Source organism: Canis aureus, chromosome 4 (assembly GCF_053574225.1).
Source record: "Canis aureus isolate CA01 chromosome 4, VMU_Caureus_v.1.0, whole genome shotgun sequence".
Classification (NCBI taxonomy): Eukaryota; Metazoa; Chordata; class Mammalia; order Carnivora; family Canidae; genus Canis; species Canis aureus.
The window spans coordinates 68,403,013-68,422,030 of NC_135614.1; the positions used below are offsets into that span (position 1 = coordinate 68,403,013).

A 19,018-nucleotide genomic window follows, 5' to 3' on the forward strand; every position below is an offset into this window, starting at 1 on the left:
TCTCTTTTCCAGGAGGCATAGCCTGGAGGGAAGAAGCCTTTCTACCTATCTTACTTTCCTCCTAAATAAACTACAGCTCCACTGGAAACAATTTGGCTGTAAACCAAGACCAGAGTGGGGTCGAATTTTTCCATATCTTTTCACCAGATAATGTTTCTTTTTTTTTTTTTTTATGACTTGTCACCCTTGTCCCCGAAACCAGAAACTCTTAGTTTCACCAAGCTACTTAAAAACTCTGATTCCTTTATGAGATGGTTTTCAATAGAAGTGTTCATCAGAATCACCTATGGAGCTTCCAAAGATTTTAGATTGCTGGTCCCCTGCTTCAAATCCTGATTTATAGGATTTGAAGCAGCAGCCCCCTTGTGGAGGAATGTGAGTAGATCACTATGTTTCAGTGGTTCCCAAGTGATTCTGTTGCACACCCCCAACTCACAATGACCTCACCAACTGCCAGCTCACCGCTGGCATTGCCAGACTGGACAGGTGTGGTCTTCAGAAAGAGCCTGTTTCAAGGAAAGAAACATGAGAAATAGGTACCCCAGCACCTTCGGGGGCGGGGCTCCCTGGCTTCATTTTCCTCCACACTCTGGGCACCCAAGGCCACCTTCAGCCTCATTTCCTGATCGTCCAGCCTCACCTGCAGAGCAGCCTGGGCTGGTGAGGGAGACAGGAATGCAGCAGACAGGACTCACTCTCGCTCTCGTGGCCTTGGCTGTCTGTGTGGCCCTTCCCTCCTCAGAAGGTGAGTGGGGGTGCTGGCTCTGTAAGCCTCCAGCAGAAAGAGGAGGCACTGCCTCCCAAGATGGAGCTGGAAGGAATGAGGTGCTGGTGGTATTTTGGGGCAGGAAGGTTGATCTCTGCATTCAGGTAGGAATTTCCATTTACCTATGAGCGAGTGGCATGGGTTTAAGTCCCTGATCTTCAAGGATGGAACCTCCTTTGAACAGGAATATTAATAATTTGCCACACGGAGGATGAGAGCCTTCCATCCTGGAGCTTTGAGCTGTGTTTCCTCTTCTGACAACAGTTATCTTAGAGAATCCCCGGGTAGAGGTTGGAGGAAAGCCCCTATTACTCATCTGTCTCCTCCTTCACCTAACCTGCTCCACTGGATACAAATGTGCATGTTCCTGGAAGAAAGACAGACTTGATCTTCTGGGTTAGGGGTTTGGTAAGCAACAAAGTCAGCCCCATGAATGCTAAAAACCACAACTTCAAACCGACAATGAAAAAAGGATTCAGGCCAGGGACACTTGGGTGATTGAGTCAGTTAAGCCTCTGACTCGATTTTGGCTCAGGTCATGTGGTCTTGGGGTGTCAGGGTGGTGGGATTGAGCGCCACTTGGGGCTCACGCTCAGTGGGAAGTTTGCTTCTCTCCCTCTCCCTCTGCCCCTTCCCTCACTCTCTTTCAAATAAATAAGTAGGCCTTTCAAAAAAAGGGGGGATGCAGGATAAGGGAGATTGAACCATACAAATTATATCAAAAGGAGAACTTCAATTGTGGATTGCTAGCATAATACAGAGATTATAACTGCATTTGGACTCGGAGGCAATGTTTCCTACTGTATTTAGGAAAACCTAAACATAAGTACTTAATACTTGACTGATTTGACTCTTTTCCCCAGTCTTCTTTTCTGAAACTTCATTCTGAATAGATTCTCTAAACCCAGAACAGAGGTGAAATAAAAGTTCTGTTTGGTCCTCTTTTGAAAACATTAAGCCAACATGTAAAAACTGGCAGATTTAATACACACATTCTCATACATACACACACACAAACTGGGATTGTAAAGTCTCTCTTGAAAAATCACAGCTGGCAACAGTGGTTCCATGTCCCCTGGCAAGAACTGGCTAGAGCAGACTAGCCCTCTGTCCTTCACCGAAGTTGGCTACATTCTATGAAGCGCCTGGTTCCTGTAGGCATTTGTTTAGGAGCCAGTGTCATGCACCAAAGTACTGGGTTTATATTACTGAGCACAGAAAAAAAAAAAAAAAAATCTGGATAATCTCTTATTTATTTCTATCCATCTATCTTATCAAGACAAAAACACAAGTGTGACATTTTATAGGTTTCTGTAAAATTACTTTCAGAAAAATTCACCATTGAAACTGTAGGATTCAGTTTCACGGTTTCTCAAAGGTTTACCAGCTAAGGCTTTATACCTGATTTTGGCAATGCAAATTTTTTTTTACATAAAGCTTTGGAATCAAAGTGCAGGTTTCCCCTTTCAGCTTCCTGACCTGTTTTCAATTGTCCCCGCAGCAAGAGCAGCACCTCTCTTGCAGGAGAGGAGGGAAAGAAGGGCAGGTGGGGGGCGGGGGGTGGGTGACGAGGGATGCCCCTGCCAGACACCCAGGGCTGAGCCTCGCAGGGGGCCCAGTCTTGGCAGAGTGGGTGAGACAGCAAAACACAGAGGTGTTTGAAAAAGGAACAGTTGGTGACGGGTAAGAAAGAAAGAACTGAGGAGACCCCACAGTGGCCTTCTGGGTTATTCCCAGGGCTTTTCCTCAGGCAGTTTGGGCCACCAGAAAATCACAATGTCTGAGAAGCGCCAACCCTCTGCCATTTAAAAATAAGCGACGTCAGGTTAAAATACACAAAAGCAGGCCTGAGAGCAATCGTGGAACTGAGAAGGGCAACCAGCTGCTCTCTTCAAAAGACTTCCATTGGGTATCTCTGTGTCCCACGTGCCCCATGGGAGGGCAGGGGCAGGAGGGGAGGGAGGCGGGAAGCTGGAATACTGAGGAATAGGTGGCTTTGGCAATTGCCACAGGCTGGGGTTGGGGCTGGGGAAGTGGTCTGTGCCAGTTTGGGACGTTGAGAAATAGGATTTGTTCTTACAGGCATCAACTGTTGCATTGTCTTAATGGTGCCATAATTGGCCACTTTCATGTTATGGCTCAGTAATTGGCATTCCCAAAGTGTTATGCATACATCAGGAAGCAGTTGACTTACCTGCAATTAAAAGGCTTGGATCCTACCCAAAGTTAGGAGGGCAAGCTCTATACCTGCTGACGTGGCTGCTGGCTCCCAGAACTCAGTAATGAGTCTATAAAAAGGTCTCTCCTCCACTCTCAGTGCCCTGACCAGATTACTTAAAGCCACAATCTCGGGCTTTGTGGGCCTGGCTGTTTTCACTATATACATTTAGAGTAAGGCTCTGCTTGTGTCCAACAGATGCAAGGTGGGGGGTTTTGCTTCAGAGTCCCAAACTGACTTCCTTCGGGCAACCTGTTTTTCTCAAAATATGGCTCCTTCTTACACAGATACTTGCTAGGGACTTGCTGCTTGCATCCTAAAAGAAAATTTTATTTTCTGGGTTTTTTTTTTTTTTTTTTTAAGATTTTATTTGTTTGAGAGAGACAGGCAGCATGGGTGGGGGCAGAGGGAGAAGGAGAAATAGACTCCCTGCCAACTGTGGAGCCTGACAGTGGATTGACGTGGGGCTCCATCCCAGGACCCTGAAATCATGACCTGAGCTAATATCAGACCCTTAACTAACTGAGCCACCCAGGTGCCCTGTATTTTCTATTTTAATCATAGGAGACTCAGTAGGGAGGGTTACCAAGAATATACATTTGTGCTTGAAGTTGTTCTGAACAGTTGGGACTTTCCATTTCACCAGGAGTGGTCCCTGTAGGGCCTGACATGATGTGCCCAATAACCTGTCCTTCAATTTCTCCCCTGTTGTACCTTTTCATTAAAACACATGCCGGGTATCCCTGGGTGGCGCAGTGGTTTGGCGCCTGCTTTTGGCCCAGGGCGCGATCCTGGAGACCGGGGATCGAGTCCCACGTCGGGCTCCCGGTGCATGGAGCCTGCTTCTCCCTCTGCCTGTGTCTCTGCTTCTCTCTCTCTCTATGACTATCATAAATTAAAAACAAACAAACAAACAAAAAAAACCTCACACCCTGCATTCCCTGAATTCAATACCATTGTTAGATTAAGCGTCTAGATTTTTTTTAAAGATTTATTTATTTATTCATGATAGAGAGAGAGAGGCAGAGACATAGGCAGAGGGAGAAGCAGGCTCCATGCAGGGAGCCCGACGTGGGACTCGATCCCGGGACTCCAGGATCACGCCCTGGGCCAAAGGCAGGCGCTAAACCGCTGAGCCACCCAGGGATCCCCTCGTATCTAGATTGGTTCAAAAACTCGGTCATATCTATAATGTAGTTCAGGGTTTTAAATTTTTTTTAATGTTTAAAAAAGATTTTATTTATTTAGGGAGAGGGGCAGAAAGAGAGAGAGAGAGAGAGAGAGAGAGAGAGATCTCATGCAGACTCCCTACTGAGCATGGAGCCCGAGGCAGGCTCCATCCCATTACCCAGAGATGAAGACCTGTGCCCAGCCAAGAGTCTTGCCACTCAACTGACTGAGCCAGGCGCCCTCAGGGGTTTTTAAAAACCCTTTTCTATGTCTGGAGAAGCAGTATGATATACCAACGATCTTCTCAAATCTGAGTCATACATGGGTCACTTTTAATCTCAGTGATGACCTTTAAATTATTATCCTATGTTATTTGATATATAAACATTAAACCAGTTACAAACCCCAAAATAAATTTAAAATTTAAATAAAAACACAACCAGGAAGCCAAGAATATTTCAACATAATAGTATTAATTTAAATTAATAGTTAACGTTTGGCCAAAACTAACATTATCCTTCCAAACATGAATATAGCACCGATTCTTAAGATGCAGATTTTGAGCTTTATGTGCATATACTACCATGTTCAGAATGAGAAGCGATTTTTCCCTCATCACTTTTTTTCTGTTTGAACCACAGTGATATAATGGAGTCCTCCCTTAGCATGAATGCAGTATGAGATTCCAGTCTGTTCTTTTCTGACTGACCTGGGACCATTTTTAAGGTGGGGTCTGACTTTGATAACAACACTAGCATAAACATAAGTACAATTTGAATGTCCTGAAAATGCTCTTTTAAGATGGTCTTCCAGAAGATCCAGAACATTTCTATTTAAAGATTATGATTGAGATGACATACCAAAAGTTAGGAATTGTCTGGAGAGTTCATGAACTCTGAAAGCACACCCATAGGCCCCCTCCTAGGAAACCCAGCTTGAGAAATACTGGCAAGACTGGGAAGAGTCACTTTGGACTCTGTGCATTTACATATATGAACCCCCACACATTCACACAGATTTTTTTTTAAAGATTTTATTTATTTATTCATGAGAGAAAGAGAGAGAGAGGCAGAGACACAGGCAGAGGGAGAAGCAGGTTCCATGCAGGGAGCCTGACGTAGGACTGGATCCCAGGTCTCCAGGATCAGGCCCTGGGCCGAAGGCGGCGCTAAACCGCTGAGCCACCCGGGCAACCCTCACACAGATTTTTAAAAGCATAAAAAGAACCACTGTCTACACATTACTTACTATTTTCTTATATTTTAATTTGGAATTTTAATTATGTACATAAATAGCAACATGAGAATAAGGAGTTCTCATTATGCTGGACATTATCTCTAGGTGAAAGGACTTCCAATTAGTCCACTTGCAGTATGGCATCACCCAAGAAAACAAAGAAGCCTAGTATAGTTTTTCCTGAAGAAGAAAGCCAATTTACTATACAAGTCAGTATTGACTTCTCTGCCATTTTTCAATAGAAATATTTGTTTACTGCATGGAGTTTCCAATGTTTACCTATAACATTTGAAAGTTCTCCTTCCACAAATCTTCTACAACTATGTATCTTTGTAAACCCCAGTCATACAATTTCTCCCCACTGACCTGGACAAATACGATGGCTTGTTGTGGATAATAAAGAGAGGCAGCTACTCCCAGGAACTCAGGCGGACGGATATACCAGCTTCTTTGTTTTTGAATCTTTAGCCAAAAGAAGTCCAACAATGCCAGCAAAGCCAATAACACCAAGTCTTGGAAAAAATCCAGGAGGTGCATTTTGGAGATATTCATAGCTAACCCCCATTGAACCTTGGTTTGTGAGTACATTTCCTGACACCAACTTGTATATAGCTTGCAATAATATTGGGAGATGTGAAATGCTTTCTTCAAGTTGGGTCCTTGGCTCCTACACATATTTAGATTAACCCCCAGGAACCGAGTAGAGTGAAAGCTCATTAACCTTCCACAGAAGTTTTGTGAGGTGAGTCCCTTTTAGGTGATGCATAGACTTTGAAGGTGAGCAGACTCAGGCTGGCTGGCCCCACAGACCTCCAAATTACCTTGAACATGTTGCTGGCAGAGGTGGCTCCAGCAGGGTCCTACTATTTTCTTATTTAATTAATCATATATAAGAGTATAGCTTTTTAATACACATAGTCATTTCTTTAAAGTTTATAGACAACGTACAAACTTCCGGGAATAATTTGGAACGTTGAAGTTCCGCTGACTCATTCATTATCTGTCAGAGTCCTATTAGGACACAGAAACCAGACAAAAATTTGGACAGGGAAAGTTTAATATATCAAATTACTAACTGTAACAAGATATAGGCTAGAAAGAGGTAAAAGAACTCTAAAGAGTACAGGGATAGGTAGGGCTGATAATGTAGGACTAATATGGGTAGGCCTGAAGCGGGGTTCTCAAGGGAAGGGACCCTGTACCCCTTCCCAGCCCAGCTGAGATTCAGACCTCGTTGGAGAAGACACAGCCTTGGCTCACCAAATGGCAAAAAAAAAATCACTTGGTGTGCCCTCCAGTTTGCAGAGGCAGGTTCTTCAAGGGAGGTGTCTTGCTGGAGGCACTCAGCCACACAGCTGCCTGAGGGGGTGCTGCCGCTGTCCTGCGCGCCCGCTCCCAGAGCCTGGTGCTAGAGGAGCTGCAGCACGGCAGGAGTGGGGCCTGCGTGAGCCAGCTGAGGAGGAGTGCCCCGGAGCCTGGAGGGAAAACCCCTTCTCACTGCAAGGCCTTTCCAGGGTCCCCTACTGACAAAGTTTGACATCATGGCAGCTGGTGAAGGAAAAATATTTAAAGGGCTCATCTTAATCTTATAGAATTGACAATTAAGGATGAAGTTGAAGCTGAGGGGAGTAAACGGACAATGGGCACACTTCACAAACACTTCATATTGACACCTGGATACTTACTATGGGGCAGGCAATGTGGTTTTGTTTCTAATTATTGTCAGCTAGTTGTTACTTTGTCCTCAGCACTTAAGTATATAAACTCATGCAATCCTCATAACACCTCCATGAGGTAGGTGCTATCACCATCCCCATATTACAGATAAAAATGAGACAGAGAATTAACTCATCCAATGTAAGCTAGAAAGTGGTAAAGGCAGGGATTGAATCTGGTTGCTTGTCTCCATATGCTTAAGTAATGTACAGTAATGCCTTCCGGTGTGTCCCTCTGGCACAATGTCATTCCTATCCCCTTCAGGACTATCCCCCGAGCCCTCCAAGTGTCCATGCTGTGAGAAGTACTAGTGACCAAATGTCTTCCTATTAAGGTAAAGAAAAAACCTGATTCACTCTCTATTACCTAAATATGATGCCAAGGTTCTGAAAAGTATCCAGGAGGATGTTACTTGGGCAGAGCAATTCCATGTGCCGTTGCTTGGTGAGCCCTTCCTGCCTCCTCGGTGTCATCGACGGACACCTTCATTTGTCGGCATCCAGTGTGATGTGGCTCCATTAAGATGTGAAGTCCACTAGACTAGGGAACTGTATCCTTAACCAAACACATTCAAAACATTGTTTATTTACATGTTGGCCTTCTTAAATGGCACTCAAACTCGAGATACTGTCAGCAGGCAAGTGAATCTTTCTAATTATTTTTATCTTTAGCCTGGGAATCCTTTCCACAATAGTATAGCACAAGCCTTTGCTCTGTTTCTATTTTACTGTGTTCTGTAAAGTGTTCTTTATATCAGTGTTTTTCGAACTACATTTTTAAAAAAGATTTTATTTGTTTATTCATGAGAGACATGCAGAGAGAGAGGCAGAGACATAGGCAAAGGGAGAAGCAGGCTCCCTGTGGAGAGCCTGATGTGGGACTCGATCCCAGGCCCCAGGATCACAACCTGAGCCGAAGGCAGACAATCACTAAGCCACCCAGGTGCCCTTCAAACTGCATTTCTAAAAAGTCCCCAAGTGATGCAATTGCTGCAGCTCTGGGAACCACACTTTGAGTGGCAGGAGACTATACAATACATGTAAGTAAGAGAGGAAGCTCGTTAACCTCTCTATAGTAAAGAATCATATCCTTAAAGCCCAAAATCTAATTTTTATATCACAGACTGGATGTGTAGTGTTTTAGTATTCATTTTGACAGATCTTGAGCGGGAAATCTTTAAAGCCTTGATCCAAAATTGGGTCACAGATGGAACCAAATCAGGGACAGAAATTCATGGCAAATCACCCACCCAAATCTCTGACACTTAATACTGGAAATGCTGTTAACAACAAAACCCCAAACCAACAGAAACAATAGCAATAACACTTTCATTAATAAGACAAACTAATGCTTTAATGAGATACTAATCTCTTTAAATTATTAAATATAATGGGCAAATGATTTATCATATTGAATTGACCCCTAATTACTTGAGTGAGGGTGGAGGGATAATGTTTCTGAAAAGCATTGTGTAATTTAAGGACATTTGAGATTTAAGACATTGACCAAATATAGGTAACCTTATTTCCTAAAAAAAAAAAAAAAAAAGGAAAATTTTAATTTTTATTATTTTTAATTTTTTTAGATTTTATTTATTTATTCATGAGACACACACACACACAGAGGCAGAGACACAGGCAGAGGGAGAAGCAGGCTCCATGCAGGGAGCCTGATGTGGGACTGGATCCCAGGTCTCCAGGATCACACCCTGGGCTGAAGGTGGCGCTAAACTGCTGAGCCACCCAGGCTACCCCAAAATTAATTTTTATAGCATTAAAAGCCTTAAAACAAAATACAATGATATATAAGACAAAAGAGCTTAGTTCAGCTCGAGGCATTTATTTAGCACTAATAACAGGTATCGTGCTGCATGTATACAAACATATACTGAGGGAGCTCACAGTCAAAAGACAGTCATATAAACTCTTAATTTTTTATATATGATAAAGATAGCAAAGCATAGGATGCTCTGGGACCACAGATTCACATGAGACAAAAACAAGACTGGGAAAAAGGAAACAATTAGTGACATCTTGAACTCAGGAATAAAGGAATGAAAAGGAGGGAGACAGTTCTGAGAAACAGAGTAAAACACACAGGAGTTTGGCCATGGGGAATGCAGGATGGAATGACATGGGTTTCTGGCTTGGGTAGCAGTAAATGAGTGTTAAACGAGATGAGAAAAGGAACAAGATTTTCAGTGGTAGGAAATAATGCCTTCAGTTAGGGATTTATTAAGTTAGGGGAGCCTGTGGAATATTCAAGTGTATGTTCAATAGCAGTTGAATACACGTCAGGATTATTGGGGTAGAGGCTAAAGTAGACAGATTATTTTAAAGCTACTGATAGAGATAATAACTCAAAGCATCAGAAGACGTGAGCTGAAAGAAGAGTGGAAGGTCAAGGACTGAACTTTGAGGAATGCCAACTATTGAGGAGAAGGCAAAGGAGAAATTCAGAGCAGAGAATGTAATTTCTCAGTATTAGGACAATTAGGAGGGATTAAGGTCTTGTCAACCAGGGATATGGAAAGTGTCCACGAAGGAATGGGTACCAATGTCAAATGCAGTAAGGAGGTCCTGAAAGAACGTTAGACAAACATCTGCTATTGGAGGCATCCTGAGGGCAGGGACTAGGACTTCCTAATTTTTGTATATTTGGTGCCTAGAACAATGAAAGACACCAAGTAGGTGCTCCACAAACGCTGATGGAATTTTACTGACCTGGCAATCACTTTCATTAGTAAAATAATAAATTTGCTGGAATGATTCAAACTCAAAAAATGTGTGTGAGCCAGTGTTGATATTTTCCCAAGGGGGTTTTTCCTTGACCTAATCAAGGAAAAAGGTTAAATTTTCAATAAAAAATAAAATGAAGGAAATGTAGAAAACTGATCAATCCAACCAAGGAAAGGAGGGAAAAAAGGATGATAAGAAGAAAACACAAAATAAGGTGGGTAAGTAATTAATCAAAAGATTTAGTGTCACAATATTGGTATCAGAAAAGTAGAACATAGGCAAAAACTTGGAATAGGACTAGAGGAATTTCACAGGAGGATAAAAAGTATCAGTTCCCCAAGAAGGTACACCTAAGACTGCCTTAAGAGTGCAGGGTCAAATTTTGTTTTTATTTAAAATTGTAGTAAGGGGCAGCCCGGGTAGCTCAGCGGTTTAGTGCCTGCCTTCGCCCAGGGCCTGACCCTGGAGACCTAGGATCGAGTCCCACATCAGGCTCCCTGCATGGAGCCTGCTTCTCCCTCTGCCTGTGTCTCTGCCTCTCTCTGTCTCTCATGAATAAATAAATAAAATCTTTTTAAAAATAATAAAATTGTAGTAAGGTTGATCCTTGAACATCCCAGGGGTAGGGGATGTCCAAACCCCCAAAATCCCTTTTGACTTCCCCAAAAATTAACCACTAAGTTAATTAAGCTTTAGTAACCTACCATTGGCCAGAAGCTTACCAATAACAGCTAATAAATACGTACTTTGCATGTTTACATGTATTATATACTATGTCCTTAAAATACAGTAAGCTAAAGAAAATGTTAAAATCGTGAGGAAAATACATCTAGGGCACTGCATTTATCAACAAGAAATCCTCAGAGGTGGACCCACACCCTTTAAACCCACGTTGTTCAACGGTCAACTGTATTTTATTCGTCATACACTTTTTTTTGGTATGAACTTTTATTTTAAAAAATATTGCCTAAAATATTATTTAATCTCAACTACTGAATTTTTTGGGGCACCCATGTCAAATTTTTCCCCTGGGGGACGCCTGGGGGGGGCTCAGTGGGTTAACCGGCTTCCCGTTCGGGTCATGACCATGGCATCCCGGCATCCAGGGGACGCCCCCACGGGGGAGCCTGCTTCACCCAATCCCTCTGGCCCTCCCCCCGCTCATGCTCTCTCTCAAATAAATAAAATCTTAAAAAAAAAAAAAAAAAAAAATCGGGACGCCCAGGTGGCTCAGTGGTTGAGCATCTGCCTTCGGCCCAGGGCGTGACCCCGACGTCCCGGGATCGAGTCCCGCGTCGGGCTCCCTGCACGGCGCCTGCTTCTCCCTCTGCCTGTGTCTCTGCCTCTCTCTCTCTCTCTGTAAAATAAACAAATAAATATAAATAAGTCTTTAAAAATAAATAAATAAAATCTTAAAAAAAAAGAAAACTGCCCCTGAGGCTAGCGCCCTACTCCAATCCCCGCTGAGGATAGAAGGGCCCTTGCGTGCGTCTGAAATATAAGCCCAGCGGACACGTACTGCCAAACCATAAGAAAAAAATCCGACCTAATCTCGACAATAGTGAGATTTTTTTTTAACATACCCGCATCAGAAACTGACAGATCATTCAAAAAACTAAAATTAAAAAAAAATTTTCAAAAAAAAAAAAAAAACCCTAAAATTTTCCCGCAGCTCTTCCTGAAGCAGCCTCCCTGAAGGGCAGGCGTCGGCAGGCGGTGCAGGCCGGGCTTCCCAGCGGCTCCCGAGGGCCCAGGCCGCGCCGCGCAGGCGCACGCACTTCCGGCCGCCCTCCCGGAAGAGGCTGGCGCGAGGGGCCGGCCGTGGCCCCGCCCCTGGGCGTATCCCTCGTTGGACGCGGGCCGCTGCTTCCGGAACGTCCTCTCCCCGCGCCGCGCGCGCCGCCGCGGGCTAGCTGAAAAGCCGCCGGCGCCGTGCCCTTTGCGCACGCGCAGAGGCCGGAGGAGCGGCGGGATGTGGCCTCAGTATGCCTCGAGGAACACCACCCGCTTCTCCTTGCGTCCGCCCTTCCTTCTCCTCCTCTTTGGGCTCCGGCTTGGGCTCCGGCTCGAGCACCAAGTGTCCCGCTCCCGGCCTCTCCTCCCACACGGCCGCCATGACCGCAGACACGTGAGCGCGACGGCCGTAAAGCGCCGCGACGTCGCGCTTTTGTCTTTTCCCATCTTTGGTTTGGGTTCAGGGTCCTCTTGATTTTTCTCTTGTAGGTTTTTGGGTTGAACGCTTAATTGTTTTTTCGTGCGTGTGTTTTAAATAAATGCACTTAGGCTATGCCGCCTGTTATAATAAGTAGTACTTCCACTTTTCAGAGTACTGTGATCTTTTTTCTTTAATCTGGATCAAATGGTTTTTAGCTTCAAAACATGATATTTGTAAGTTTATAAATATGTCGTGTATTACTTAGATCCAAGCTTTAAACGGTTACTTTGCACGAGAACCTCCTCTTCAAACCCTATTAAGAATGGGGAAAAAAAAAACAACAAACCCGAACTGCAAAAAAATGCAATGCAACTTTGTAATGTAGGGGAGGGAAAAAAAAAAACCCTTACCAGGATCTCTTGACGGGTGGTTTCTGTAACAAAAGACATTAAAAAGGGAAAAGCATACAAATCTATGTAAGTTTTAATTGACATAGCTTTCATAAGGAAATGAAGACCCAAAGAAGTTTGAATCAACGCTTATAAAGTTGGACAGAGTGGTAAATTGTGGAAAAGTGACCAAAGGGACTTGGGCGAGGTGACCAGGAAGATAGATAAGGGTTCGCTTAACAGAGTTGGTTTGTACAGATTTCTCTCGGCCTCGACTTCCCCTGGAGTAGAGGAGCACCAGCTGACTCAAAGGGATGAAGTGCCGCCCTCTGGTGATAAAAATGCCTTCCTCCAAGTGCAGGGAGAGCATCTTTTACTTGGGAGTTTTATCTCCCCAGGGATTTTAGGAAAGTTAGGATGGCCTTTGTGCATTGCAATTTTTTTTTTTTAAGTGGCTTTAACTTAAAATAATGAGGTGGCGTTTTCCGAATGCCTTCAGTAAAAATAAATTAGAAATTGTAGATGAAAGGGACAATGTCTTAGAAAACTAAGATACCGAGATTGAGCAGAGAAGACCTAGAAAACCCCCCAAAACAAATAACTATTAAAGAAATTAAATCAGAGTTGAACACATTTCCTTCAAATAGACACCAAGCCTAGACGGTTTCAGAGATTTTACCAACCACTGGAGGAACAGACCATCCTCATCTTATAAAATCTCTTCAAATAATAGAATGGCAGAGAAAACTACCCAGTGCATTTTTGAGATTAATATAACCTTAATATCCAAAACTTTCAAGATTGATATTAGGGGATAAAAGAATGGACAAATCTTGTTTATGAAAATAAATGTAAAAATCTAAATAAATAGCAGATCAAACTCAGAATCGTATAACGATTAATACATTATGACCAAGTATGGTTTATCTCCAGAGGGCAAGGAAGAAAATAGATTAATCCATCATAGTAATTTAAATTTTGTGTATTGAGTTTATGGTGGGGTAAGCACTGTTCTAGGCATTTAGCAAGGTAATAAAGGAGAAAAGCCTTGAGGTGCCTGGCTGGCTCAGTCTGTAGAGCACCTGAGTCTTGACTTGGACTAGTGAGTTTGAGTCCCACATTGGGTGTAGAGATTACTTTAAAGATTTTTTTTAAATAAAGGAGAAAAGCCTTTCATTGCTATACAGGATTTGAGAAGGAAGAGATTAAAAAAAAAAAAGTATGTTTACCTAGAAAACCAAAGAATATCAACTCCAAACTATTACAACTAAAAAAAAAGTACAGCAAAGTTGTTGGCTACAAGATCAACATAATCAACAGCATTTTTACACATCAAAAAAAAATTAGAAAAGGTAATTTTTCTTTGTTTTTAAAGATTTTATTTGTTTATTCATGAGAGACACACACAGAGAGAGGCAGAGACACAGGCAGAGGGAGATGCAGGCTCCATGCAGGGAGCCTGATGTGGGACTCGATCCCAGGTCTCCAGGATCACACCCTGGGCTGAAGGCGGCAGCGCTAAACCCCTGAGCCACCCAGGCTGCCCTAGAAAAGGTAATCTTTCAAAGACCATTCACAATAGCACAAAACTTATAAGGATATATAACAATATTTTATTATTTTTTCATAAAGGTCTTAAAGGACATCAAAGAAACCCTGAATAACTAGAGAGATAATTGCATATTTATGGATGGGAAAGCAGTATTTTTTTCAGATGTCTGCTCTCCCAAAATTTAGTTGTAAATTCAGTGCAATTCCAGCCAAAGCTCCAAAGATTTTTGAAGAACTTAAGCAGATTCTAAAATGTATAGGAATGGTAAAGAGCCAAGAACAGTCAAGACAATTTTGAAGAATCAGTTGGATAAGTAAACTTAATTGTGTTAGGTATTAGGATTGATTAAAAAATAACCTTAATTGAGACAGTATGGAACAGATGCCAAGATAGGTAAATAGAGCAATGAAACAAGAGAAAGCCCAGAAACAGACCTATGTGTATGTGGGAGCATGAAGACTTAAGGGGTGTTTGTGCATCAGTGAGACTGGGCAGTTCCACTGTGGAAAGGAAGCAATCCTGCCAACAAAAGATCCCTCTGTCCTAAAAGAGAAAAGAGAACAGAATATATTATTGAATGAGCGTTAGCAGATTTACAAGCCTGAAAGTGATTCTGAAGTTAGAACAGAATTGCACATATTTTATGCTAGAAAAAAGAAGAAAGAATAACTTCTTATCTCCTCAAAAAATGGGGGTTTACCTCGTGTGGCAGTCCGTGTGCATCTTGGAAGAGACCCTGAGCTAATTCCAGAGGTACATTTTTACATACCTAGAGGTTCTTTGGCAGTTACCTTAGATATATAGTTATAGTATGACAACTGGAGACTGGGTTTAATCCTTAGAGAAATTTGCCTCTTGCAAAGCTTAGGGTAAGAACTCAGGTTCACTATGTCTCTAATGAAACACTCTTAAGAAAGAAGGGAAGGGGGGAATGGTCTCTTTGTCCTTTATAAATGGAGAAAATTTTTATTTACCTTTATGATTCTGAGCTATTGGTTATCCTAATGCAAATGATTCCTTTTCTGGCTCACAACATACATAAAACAAATTCTAGGTGTAAAAAGTAAAACTTTTTTTTTTCATTAGATAATATTTATTAGGGGCACCTAGGTGGCTCAGTCAGTTAAGCGTCTGCCTTAGGCCCAGATCATGATCTTGAGGTCCTGGGATAGAGCCCCACATCAGGCCCCCTGCTCAGCGAGGAGCCTGCTTCTCCCTCTACCTCTGCCACTCCCCATCACTTGTGTGCTCTCTCACTCACCTCTCTCAAATAAATAAAACTTGAAAGAAAATTTTATTTTTTTAAGATTTTATTTATTCATGAGAGACACAGAGAGGCAGAGACACAGGCAGAGGGAGAAGCAGGCCCCATGCAGGGAGCCCGACGCGGGACTCGATCCCAGGTCTCCAGGATCACACCCTGGGCCAAAGGCGGCGCTAAACCAATGAGCCGCCCGGGCTGCCCAAGAAAGAAAATTTTAAAAAGAAAATATTTATTGAGCACTAATTATGTCCTGGACACCAAGGATATGAAAATGGATAAAGTACTGTCCTTTCTTCTTATTTTTTTTTTAGTACTGTCCTTTCTATCAAGGAGTATAGATTCTAGCAAAGAGAATAGACATAAACCAAAAAATGAAGATAAACTACAAACACTCTAAAAGAAAGTATAGGGTACCTGGGGGAAACCTGTTGAGAGTTGATGATGGGATCTGATGCCAGGTGACAAGTCCTCAACTGGTCACCCTAAACTATGCTTGTGGGGGAAATTGTCCAGGAGGCTGCTTTAGTTAAGGCAGGACTCACACTGGCTGGAACTTTAGCCTCAAGCCCCAACATGGAACCTGAGACCTGGTGAGCTGGTGTCTGTGGCTGAGAACTGGCAGGCTTGATTGCTAAAAAGTGAAGCTTTTAAAACAATGTTATTTTTATGATTTCTGGCTGAATAAGACATAATAGCAAACCATAAGGAAAAACTCTAAACATAGTTAAAAAATAAGCTACCAGGTGGGAGAAATCACCTTTCCAAAGAGATTCCCAGATAGGGCTCTTGGACTGAAACACTCTGGAATGTCCTTTCCAAAGCAAAGGGACATGTCTGGGGCAGTTAGGAAAGGATGTGGGGTGGAGCAGAATAAGCCTCACAATAAGCCAGAGACCATTGCTCGCCCACACCTCTGGGTCCTGCACTTTTATTAAGCCCGCTATGAAGATTTCTTTTTTACTTGCAATAATTTTCTTCCCACATTTCCTTCTGGGAACCCCTACTCCATCAGACAGGCCTGTGTTTGTGTAAACTCCAGCTTTGGAACAAAAGCAGGTTCTTTCCCATGGGATTCCTTGCTTTATGCAGTGGAGGACCAGGGTGCTCTGGGGAAGGCTTAGCTCTTACCAGCTTGCTTTCCGAACTAGGTAACTGTATCAATTGAATTAAAACCATGTAAATGCAGAAGAACCATCACCTAATCCCTTTTTTTCAACCTTATTGCCCCCTCTAAATCTTTCCTATCTGGAAGTTCTGGACCATCATCAGTATAGAGGAAGTTGTGGACCATTCTTTGAAATGGAATTATTCTGACAAGAGGCTCAATGAAAAAACCTGTAGGGGGCGATGTTCTCCAAAAGAATCTTAACATTGCCCAGGGAGCCTGATGTGGGACTCAATCCGGGAACTCCAGGATCATGCCCTGAGCCAAAGGCAGGTGCTCAACCACTGAGCCACCCAGGAGTCCCCCCTCCTTTTTTTTTTTTTTTTTTTAAGATTTATTTATTTTAGAGAGAGAGAGCAAATGGGGGAGGGGCAGAGAGAGAACCCTCAAATAGACTCCCCACTGCACAGGGAGTCAGATGAAAGCCTGGATCCCAGGACCCCAGGATCATGACCTGAGCCAGAGTTGGCCGCTTAACCAACTGAGAGCCACCCAGCTGCCTCAAGTTTGTTCCTTTTTATTGCTGAGAAATATTCCATAGTATAGATGTGCCACAGTTTATCTAACCATTCGGCCACATCTGGACTGAATCCAGTGTTTTGGGGAAAGCTAGAATTACAAATAAAGCTGCTGCAAACATTCATGTGCAGATTTTTGTGTGAACACATGCTTTTTATTTCTCTGGTCAACCAGTGTCTTTTTATTTTTTATTTTTTTAAAGATTTGTTTATTTATATATTCATTCATTCATTCATAGAGGCAGAGACACAGAGGAAGAAGCAGGCTCCATGCAGGGAGCTTGACGTGGGATTCGATCCCCGGTCTCCAGGATCACACCCCAGGCTGCAGGAGACGCTGAACTGCTGCGCCACGGGAGCTGCCCAACCAGTGTCTTTTTAAACAACTCTAATTAAAGCAGATCCTTGAGGTTTGTGAGGGATCCATTTGGAAAGCCACCTGTGTCCTCACATTCTCAATATTAGAAATATTTATACAGGCTCCCAGCTTGGTTCTAAATCACACGCAACTCATGTCTGTCTAGGAGCACCATTTCTTTTTTTTTTTTTTTTTAATTTTTTATTTATTTATGATAGGCACACAGTGAGAGAGAGAGAGAGAGAGGCAGAGACACAGGCAGAGGGAGAAGCAGGCTCCATGCACTGGAAGCCCGACGTGGGATTCGATCCCAGGTCTCCAGGATCGCGCCCTGGGCCAAAGGCAGGCGCCAAACCGCTGCGCCACCCAGGGATCCCAGGAGCACCATTTCTTGTGCATAACCTCATACCCCAACTTGGCTACCTTCTTTATATATATTTATTTAATTTTGTTTAATCAGGTAATAACGCTGTAAAGAAATAGGAAACATTAAGACAGTTGTAAGGAACAAACTGAAGAATTAGATCCTAGAATAACCTTGGTGAATAAATACTTCATACTTTTTTTTTTTTTTTTTACCTTTTTCAGACTTTCACCCCTTTTCTTTGGGGGGGTTTTAAATTTTAGACTTTGACCTCTTTGGTCTTTGTTCAGAGCCAAAGATTTTCCTTTCTGGGGGCATTTCAAAACACCCCAAAATGTTTTTCTTCCAGAAGTGTCTTTGTGCAAGGAGTTCAGGCCTTGGAGTCAGGCAACCAGTATTCCAACAGGCTTTACCACTTACACTGCTGTGGGATGTTGGGCAAGTGTACTAACCTCTCTGAATCTCGTTTTTCTCCTGTAGCATGAGGATAATACTAGTATCTGATTCATAGGGTACAGTGAGACGATCAATGAGAAATGCTAAATGCTCTATACATTTTAGCAGAAACTCCTCTCCAAGTCAAGTTAAAATAATGCAGGGTTCACCGAAGGTTGTTTGAAGGAGACTAGGAGGGGAGAATTCTATCAGATTTCCCAGAGAAAATGCCAGCACTGAGGCCTCTCCCTCAAAATCCAGCCCAGGCCAATCCTCCCAAGGTCAGCCAGGCAGGCCAGCTCAGTGTCCCTCACGTCCGCAGGGGCTCCTTTCTTCCTCAGTTCTGTGTGTCTCACCCTGGGCTTTGACAATTCCGCCAATCGTGCTGGCACTGACCACCCCGCCAAGGAATGAAGACTGTGAGCTCTTAGGCTACGCTTTGTTTTCCTTTTTGTTTTGGTTCTTACCCTTCTTTTTTTTTTTTTTTGTAAGATTTTATTTTTTTTATTTATGGTAGACAGAGAGAGGCAGAGACACAGGAGGAGGGAGAAGCAGGCTCCATGCCAGGAGCCCGACGTAGGACTTGATCCCGGGACTCCAGGATCGCGCCCTGGGCCAAAGGCAGGCGCTAAACCGCAGAGCCACCCAGGGATCCCCCAGTTTTGGTTCTTATCCTGCTTGCTGTTCGAGGGGCTCACGTTTCCACAGTGGGGACACAGATGCATTTTCTTGCTGTCTGGCTGGTCATCCAGGGTCATCCGTGAGCTCCATGAACAACTTCATGGTCCTTCCTAGCATCGAGCCAGAACTGTGATCCCAGCTCACCAGTGACAGAGGCCACTTCACCACCTCTGTGATGACAACTTCTTCTTTCCTCTCCTTTGTCTTTAACCCTGGCAGTCAGCAGGAATGCTGCTCTGACCCGCTGTGTTGGTTTGGACAAACATTTGCCTTCTTAGTAGCTTATTTATCAG

At 43.2% G+C, this 19,018-nt stretch overlaps 1 protein-coding gene, 1 long non-coding RNA gene and 1 pseudogene across 2 annotated transcripts in view; 1 reads left to right on the forward strand and 2 right to left on the reverse strand.

Annotated features, from left to right (window-relative positions):
• Nucleotides 1–485: 485 nt before the first annotated feature.
• Nucleotides 486–19,018, forward strand: part of CCL28 (C-C motif chemokine ligand 28) — a 30,489-nt gene continuing 11,956 nt past the window's right edge. The window contains exon 1 of the mRNA XM_077896051.1: nucleotides 486–745. Coding sequence (XP_077752177.1) covers nucleotides 526–745 — 220 coding nt within the window. The 5' untranslated portion in view covers nucleotides 486–525. The remainder of the gene's footprint in view (nucleotides 746–19,018) is intronic.
• LOC144312905 (MICOS complex subunit MIC26 pseudogene) lies at nucleotides 5,075–6,433 on the reverse strand (annotated as a pseudogene).
• On the reverse strand, nucleotides 8,926–11,974 carry LOC144312907 (uncharacterized). Its single transcript, XR_013378557.1, has 2 exons — nucleotides 11,428–11,974; nucleotides 8,926–11,197 (listed from the first exon to the last, which is right to left on the reverse strand). It is a non-coding gene; the product is annotated as an uncharacterized LOC144312907 (long non-coding RNA).